At 38.1% G+C, this 8,003-nt stretch overlaps 1 protein-coding gene across 3 annotated transcripts; it reads left to right on the top strand.

The window, feature by feature from the left end:
• The first annotated feature begins 506 nt into the window (after positions 1 to 506).
• On the top strand, positions 507 to 3,334 carry LOC131695451 (lipase 3-like). Of its 3 annotated transcripts, XR_009306645.1 has the most exons (4): positions 507 to 1,706; positions 1,782 to 2,486; positions 2,569 to 3,118; positions 3,185 to 3,334. XR_009306645.1 is itself a non-coding variant. In XM_058983964.1 (3 exons), the coding sequence occupies exons 1-3, from the start codon at positions 1,590 to 1,592 to the stop codon at positions 2,956 to 2,958; spliced, it is 1,212 nt and encodes a 403-aa protein (XP_058839947.1). In that variant the 5' UTR covers positions 507 to 1,589; the 3' UTR covers positions 2,959 to 3,334. The 3 variants fall into 3 exon arrangements, 2 of the variants coding, with proteins under 2 accessions (XP_058839947.1, XP_058839948.1); XM_058983964.1 differs by having other exon boundaries at positions 2,569 to 3,334; XM_058983965.1 differs by having other exon boundaries at positions 1,766 to 2,486; positions 2,569 to 3,334.
• The last annotated feature ends 4,669 nt before the right edge of the window (positions 3,335 to 8,003 follow it).

The following is an 8,003-nucleotide window of genomic DNA, read 5'->3' as shown; positions in this document are numbered from 1 at the left end:
TGAATAGTGCTCAACATTTACAGTTCTAATGTTTCTTAATTATTTAATTTAATTTAACCCTTGAATGCATACTGTTGTCTTGTGAAAAAGAAGCCTCATCAACGCAAGCAAATCGGTTCGCAATCGTGACTCAATTCAGTATGGATCCCAGTCCAAATGCAATAACAGATTCTGACTCAATCGGTTTCTGAATCGGTTGTTGGATTTGAATTGGCATCCATACTGAATTCATTTGGGATTCTGAATGGTTTGATTGGGAAGAAGTATTTATCTCGAGTACTTTTTGAAAAGGGTCGGAAAGCCTTTAATTTAAACGAGAACTACGAATGTCACATTGACTCGCAAAAAAAATATAAAATTATGCGTTTAAGGGGCAACGCGTTTAATTCTACTTCAGAAGCTATAGCTCTCATTATCGAACGGATCGTATGCCGATAATAGACACATTATGTTCCAACTCCCTTTGCAATTTTATCACAATCACGTAAATACAGGACCGGAATGGGCGAGAGCGTCACTGTGAATCTAAACGCCTGCATCGTAAGAATAGTGTCCGCTCTGATAGTGTTCCCACGCGAAGCGACGAACCGGTCTATGAAATGAAATTGCTCGAGAGTTGTTCCGTTTTCGGATGTTATTCTAAAACGAAGAAGATAGAAGGGCAGTGGGACATATAGTTCCAGAACGACTTGGAATCACTTCCTGAAAATTGATTAAATATAGGATTTATCACGCGTATGAGTGTGTCTGTGTAAGCGGTTTTTTCCTAATCAGAGTAGGAAACGTACGCAACAGTGTTCCCAGAAGGACTTGAGTGTTCCAATTCGGTTTCCACTCGAAATGATACGCGTTTAAAAGTGTAACTTTCCAAGTGAATAATGACGTATCTTAAAGAGATTGAATCACCGCTTAGCCAGGGGAAACTCTGAGAGGAATGACAGGGTCCGACACTATCAACGAAAACTCGGTGAGAACCTGGTAATCCGATGAAACACTCGCTCAATCCCGGGTGCGATAAGTCACGGATTAGCATACTATCATTCCCGCTAAATCAAAGTTGCAAACCCGTCATTGTTCTGGCAATTAGCTAGCGATGATATATTTCCATGATAAATCGCGGGAAATCAAACCGTTATGAGCACATGAATGATCAATGCGAATTTTTTCTCGCACTTAAAATAGAATTGTTATTATCGGATAAACTGGCATGAATCAAGGACCGTGGCTAATAAAATTGCCCACATTTAGTTACAATGTTGCGTATCACAGAAGCAGGAACAACCTCCATAGATAGGACATAAATTTTCTGTTCAGCTATAAACTATTCCAACGTGAATCAATCAGAGCCGGGTAGCAATACCAGTAATTACTAGTTAATTGAGGCACATCTCTCACCGTGAACGGAAATCTATACCCGGCTTGACTAACTGCAGACTCGAGGTGAACGATATGTGTGCGAAACATGAGCTTACAGGGAGAAGCGTCATTTAGAACAGCTCTGCTGTCAAGAACTTATCTCGGGTTATCGGTAACTATCAGTTAGCCCTTGCTCCCAGTGGCGTGTGGATCTTTAAACTTACGGTGAAGAAATGTCAGTTTTATTGCTTGGTGCCCTACTGCTATGGTGTTGTTCAGCAACTGTTGAAGCTGGCAGAAATCGATCGACTCCCTTCCTGGTAGACGAAGAGGACGCTCTGCTGACAGTGGTGAGTTAACGATACAAACTTCAGCTAACGGGAAGTGTTATAATCTGTACTGATCTCAGTTTTCGTCCACAATAGCCTCAGCTAATCCGCAAGTACGGGTATGAAGTGGAGGAACACCAGGTCCGTACGGAGGATGGCTATCTGCTTACGATGTACAGGATACCTGCGCGTCATCGGGGAATACGACGATATCCGGTTTTCATGATGCACTCACTGTTCAGCACTAGCGCCGACTGGGTGCTGATCGGTCGGAAACACGGTCTGGCATATCTGCTGGCAGATCGTGGCTACGATATCTGGATGGGGAACGTTCGAGGTAATCGCTATTCGAGGAAACATGAACGACATTCCATCACTTCGAAGAAGTTCTGGGACTTTAGCTTCCACGAAATGGGGGCTTACGATGTGCCGGCTTTCATCGATTACGTCCTAGAGCAGACGGGTTCCCGTCGGTTGCACTACGTTGGATATTCGCAGGGTACGCTGGTCATTTTCATAGCGTTGAGCGAACGACCCGAGTTGAACGAAAAAATCGTCCAGGTACAAGCTCTTTCGCCAGCTGTCTACTTGCAGCGGGCTGCAAGTTTAACCATCAATCTGCTGGTCGCAACCAACGAGCAAATTGCGGCTCAACTTACCGCTAACCGGATCTACGAGTTCCTTCCGCACTTCGAGAAGCAGTACTACTTTTTTCGAAGTGTGTGCCCTTCGCCGACGCAAACTTTGTGCCGTTTAGTGATCGCCGAGGTGGCCGGTGGGAACACGAAGAATATGGGCGTGGTGAGTTTTTTTTGTTCATATTCGTGGAACAGATCTACCAGCCAAGTAAAAAGAGCTAACGTAGTGTATCATTTTCCAACAGAAGCTCCTGAGGATATTTACGGGTCACTTTCCGGCGGGAGCTTCCGTCAAGCAGGTGCAGCATTACGCTCAATCATTCCGGGATGGTACTTTCCAGCAGTATGACTACGGTGATCCGGAGAAGAACTTGCTGCGGTACGGTAGCGTACAGGTTCCCAAGTACAACCTGTCTCGAGCAACGGTTCCGGTGAGGTCCTACTACGCCTACGAGGATCGTGTGGTCAACTACTTGAATGTGCTACAGGTGCAGCGAGAGCTACCGAATCTGGTGAGCAGCTATGCGGTGCCGGATAAGCGGTTCGGTCATGCCGATTTCGGTTACGGCAAAAATGTGAAGGAAGTGCTGTACGATGAAGTGGTGATGAACGTGGAACAGGCGGATGAACTCTGAAGTATTGTGTGAAGTTGTTTACCGTTGTTAAGCTAGTGCTTTTAGAATTGTTTGGTGCAGTTGTAGAGGTTTTAAGAGTGGACCAAAGCGTTAACAGTTTTAGGAAGAATCCAGACGAATCGTTACTCACCGAACACAGTTGACAGTAAATAAAAGCGAAGTCTCTGCTCTGCGAGTCACGAATCGTTTAGAATAATTCTTATCAGAATATATATTATCGTTTCAGGTGGATGTCGAGCGTTGGCTTTCCGGCTCTTCTTAAAGTCGAGAGTTGATTATGTCATGGATTTTACCTTTTTGCTCAATTAGTATCTTGTTAAATACTCAAATAGTAATAATAGACACAATTTGCACGGTAGAAAAAATAAATAAATAAATGAACAGTTTTTTATCATTTTCTCATTTGTTTAGTTTTTACAATGTAATATATGATCTTCATCGAGCTGGACGAAACACTACCCAACTGTCATCGTTTAAACTTTTGTGTATTACCCAAACTTAAATGAATCCTTCTTGGAAAGGGTTTTGTCGAGGTTTTGATTTTCTAACAAACTTTCAGTGATACCTAAAGCGTTACCCGCTGACAAATAGGTGTGCAAATGCGCCCACAATAAAGCAATACTAGTTCCAGCGCTTTTCACCCGACCATAGTAGGCATTGATAATTGCGCACGGTATGTTGATTCCAGTACACCCAAACGCCATCTGATGCAGGTCTCTAGTTATTATTTTCTTTTTCTTTATGTCTCTCTCTCTTTGGACAGCTCCAGTTCAATGAAAACATAGTAGGCACCGGCTGTTTCACGATTTGCTGTAAAAAAGCACGTGTTTCTCACGACCGATTGAAATGTAAACAAAAATCGCACGTAGCCAGATAGTCGCTCTTTTCCCTCTCGCGGTTACGCGCCTTTTCTCCGAAAGTTTATTCTCGCGTTATTGAAACGGTTCGTAACGCTCTCCCGCTGCGCTAATTGCAAATCAATTACAAACTGATTTGTGCGCGGTGGTGACAACAGCTGAAAGGGAATTAGTTACGCGAAACGTATCAAGTTCAAGTTCCAACCACAACCGACGGTAACCGTTACAGTACGGATAGCTCAAGTGAGATTGACAGTTGTATTCGAGGCTACCACATTGAGTTAATTATTAATTAGGGAGGTGGGTTTAAGCGGAGATTGTATCGCTTCGACTGCTGCCCACACGGCTTACGTCTCAAACAGACCATGGAGACCCAAGGTGTTCAGATCCGAATGGTAAGATTATTGCATTATCAGCAGTGCTTGGGAGATGACTGGTTGTTTTGTTATTCAGCTTTCGATCGTATTTGGTTTCTGGTTCAGTGCAGTGCGGATATTGAGTAAGAAAAATACCCTACCACCTAGTTATACTTAGAAAACGATTTAATAATAATTGTTTTCTACTTAAGAGGTATCAAATAAAGCAACGTTTTACATAACTGCGCCAATTACGTCTAAAAACAGCAGCTTTATGGTGTGTTTAAATAAATTTCATGGTTCAACAAACATTAACATTGTGATACCAATATTCATCCAAATGAGTAAAGAAACAAAACGAGAAAAAAAACAGATCAAGTAATACGAGAGTGTTACACAACGAACTGAAAGATCGCCGTACGGCCAATGATTAGGGTGAACAAGAAACCTATGGAAATATTTCGACGCGGCCGCATAGTGATCAAAATGCATGCATTAATGCTTTTAATTATTCTGCGACATATACAAATGTATAGTTTAACGATCCAGCAATGGAGTCCCTATAAGAGTTGCTTATTTTATCGTTACAGTGTAACTTTTACGATTTTTGTAGTTTTTTAGCCTCATTTAGAAATTCAAATTGAATAAAACATAAAAATACTTTACGAAAACGAAACTCCAGACTTTTTTGAATCGTCAGGCACAACAACAGTGTTTATTTGACCAACAAGAGAACTAATATCCACAGATTATTCAATGTTGATAGGGAAAACGCATGGTTTTGTCTGAGTGGAATGATGACTTGAATCATGTATAAGGTTTGAGAATTGACAATTCGCGAGAAGGATCGAAAACCAGTTATCAATTTCCTTCAGTCATATTAGCATGAAGAATACATGTTTTATTGTCATGTTCATTGATTTAGTTCGTTAAATTAAACAGCGACAAAATCGGCAATTGCCTCTTTATTTCTTGCATCTTCTACATTTTCTGGCTTTGGTTCATTGTTGTTTCAATTTAGTAATGTAGCTTTCCTGCTTTCATGTCGTAATAAACCTATATGTTTCTCTCTCTAGTAGTTGGGAGAATAATAAAGTAAGGTTTTCAGTTCAGTCAGGACCGTCTTAAGACCACTCGGGGCGCCTGGGCAGTAATGAACGAAGTAATGAACGAAATTTTTCGCACTTCATTATGCATTTAAGGCTATTTTCGTAAGCAATGCGCCGGCTATGTAAAACTTCGTAAATATTGCAACATATATTATACAGGGTGTTTGGTTCATGATTAAGAATCTCTCGGGGGGTGATAGACTGTCATATTTGGAGAAAAAAATTGTTCTACATATACCATCAAATCTCAACCGTTACAGAGTTATTGAACTTTTTGTGTTGAAAATTTATTTGTCTTAAAATACCTCTAACTTTAAAAGTATACTTTGTATTTTAAATGTTTTAGTTCCATTCGAAAGGTGAGAAAATTTCGCATTGAGTGATGCCGTCACATGTTTCAGCTAATGAGTTTAAGTAGCCTTTTCAAAGTAATTTATTGAAAATTAAACAATTTTGAACGATTTTTCGTTCATTTCTTGAAAATCCTAATAGTTAACCTCATCCTTTTAATAATTCAGATTGTTAGTCTTGGTGAGCTGCTTAATTCGTTCTTTGACATGATACACTTACCTTTTCTTATTTTCATGATTTTGGGTTATTCAACATGGATATTTTTATCTCATTTTCACTAGTACCAGCTCTAATTGAAAAATTATGGCACTTATTGTACTTTTTTTTCTTTTTATTCGAAAGCCAGGAAAATTTTACAGTGGAAAAAGTATTAATACCTTTCAGTTAAGTGAATTTAGTATTCTTTTAAAAGTAAATTAGTTTAAAGTTAGTGCTATTATTAGCATTTTCGTTAATTTTCTTAAAATAGTAAATAATAAACATCACCATTATTATCATGGAAATAATGCATCTCAGCAAGTTCGACAGTTCTTTCTTTGACTCCATTCAATTATCTCTTTTGGTTTCGACGCAAAATCGTTTTTATCACATCGTTTCATATGCAAAAATAACGATTTCGAACCCACTACATTTGTGGCGAGCTCATGCTGTGTTAACTATTAAATAGCAGCAAAATGAAAAGAGATATAGACAATGTGTCAAATAAAAAGTTATAGAGAACATTAAGGGGCATCAAATGAACAATAGTAACGATAAATTTTGTTGATTAATAATTAGAATAATTAAAAAAAAACTCCAAAAACACAAATTTTGAGTTATTTCGTTAGTAAAAAATCATTTAGTACACTTAACTAAAAGATATTTGTACATACACTGATAGGAAATTTTCTCAGCTTTCCAATGAAATCTTGTAAATAACGATATAAAGCATATTTTTTAGATTAGAGTCTTTTAAGCACTTGCAAGTCGGTTACAGGAAAAGTATAGTAATGAAATTACAAAGAAATGAGAAGAGATAGAAATATGACGTCCAAGAACAAATTATGAATCGTCCAAAAACCCAACTTTTGGATAATAGATATTGCTATAATCATACTTCATTATTTCGAGAAAATTAGCAAAAACCTCCTCAAAAACACTAACTTTTAACTACTTTACAGCTAAAAGGTAATTAAAACTAATTACTTGAAAGATATGAGAACACCATTCAATAGGAAATTTTCTCACCTTTCGAATGGAACTGAAACATTTAAAATACAAAGTATACTTTTAAAGTTAGAGGTATTTTAAAATAAATAAGTTTTTTACACAAAAAGTTCAATAACTCTGTAACGGTTGAGATTTGATGATATGTGTAGAACAATTTTTTTCTCCAAATATGGCAGTCTATCACCCCCCGAGAGATTCTTAACCATGAACCAAACACCCTGTATATGGTAGCTATTGATAGATGGGCAAACATTACTAGCTTAGAAATCTACCGCTGAAGTATAAGACTTTTTGATATATTAAATACGGACAAAATACCGGAAAACTCATAATTATCTATTTTGATTTTTGTTACCTTCTCAGATTTTTTAGGTTTCCCACTTTATTATCCACGAAATTATTGCACCACAAGTCAAGTTCAGAACGATGCCATACTTAGTTGAAATACAGTTTGATGTTCATATTCTGTAAATTGGGTGAAATATCTTTGCAAATTTTGAGAAATTTGTTGAGTTTTCTTTTTATAAATTGCCATAGCCAGAAAATTTCACCAAGCAAACTTTAGAAAATTCAGCTTGTACATCGCATGAATTCTTAATTCTTAGAAACGACTCGGGGCAGTGTATGCCACAGTTTCGACTGTGACTGAAATTTCCCGCAGAGATAGATTTAATATCGTTGAGAAATACAAACAGTAATTCATATTGGACAACTAACTAACTGAAATCAGAAGTGCATGTACCGAGGATTCGTTTGTCTGTTTCGTTTGACCATGCATTATAATAGGGCTGATATAACACTATGACAATCAACGAAACCAAGTAAAAATATGCATTGGTTACGATTTCAACACGAAGATATCTTTAAACGAATCTATCATTTTTTATGATCTATATTTTTAAACTACGGAGCCTTCAAGAGTTATTCTTAATATATTAAACGCGAGCAGTGCCACGTTCCTGTTGTGATAAAACTGGATATATTGTGCCTTCAGAAAAGTCATATTTCAATAAACATTGCATTTCGTGAACAGAAGCCTTTGGAATCAATCAATACTGTGTTGACGAATCCCTTCCCTGATTTAGAATCAGGATGATTCTTTTTCAAGCTTTTCTTACTGTAGGATAAGGAATAACGATTCTTAGGGTTGGTCGAGTATATGT

The sequence above is a fragment of the Topomyia yanbarensis genome, unplaced genomic scaffold, assembly GCF_030247195.1.
Source record: "Topomyia yanbarensis strain Yona2022 unplaced genomic scaffold, ASM3024719v1 HiC_scaffold_4, whole genome shotgun sequence".
NCBI classification, from domain to species: Eukaryota; Metazoa; Arthropoda; class Insecta; order Diptera; family Culicidae; genus Topomyia; species Topomyia yanbarensis.
Note: the sequence above shows the minus strand (reverse complement) of the source record. Positions and strands in the feature narration are given on the sequence as shown.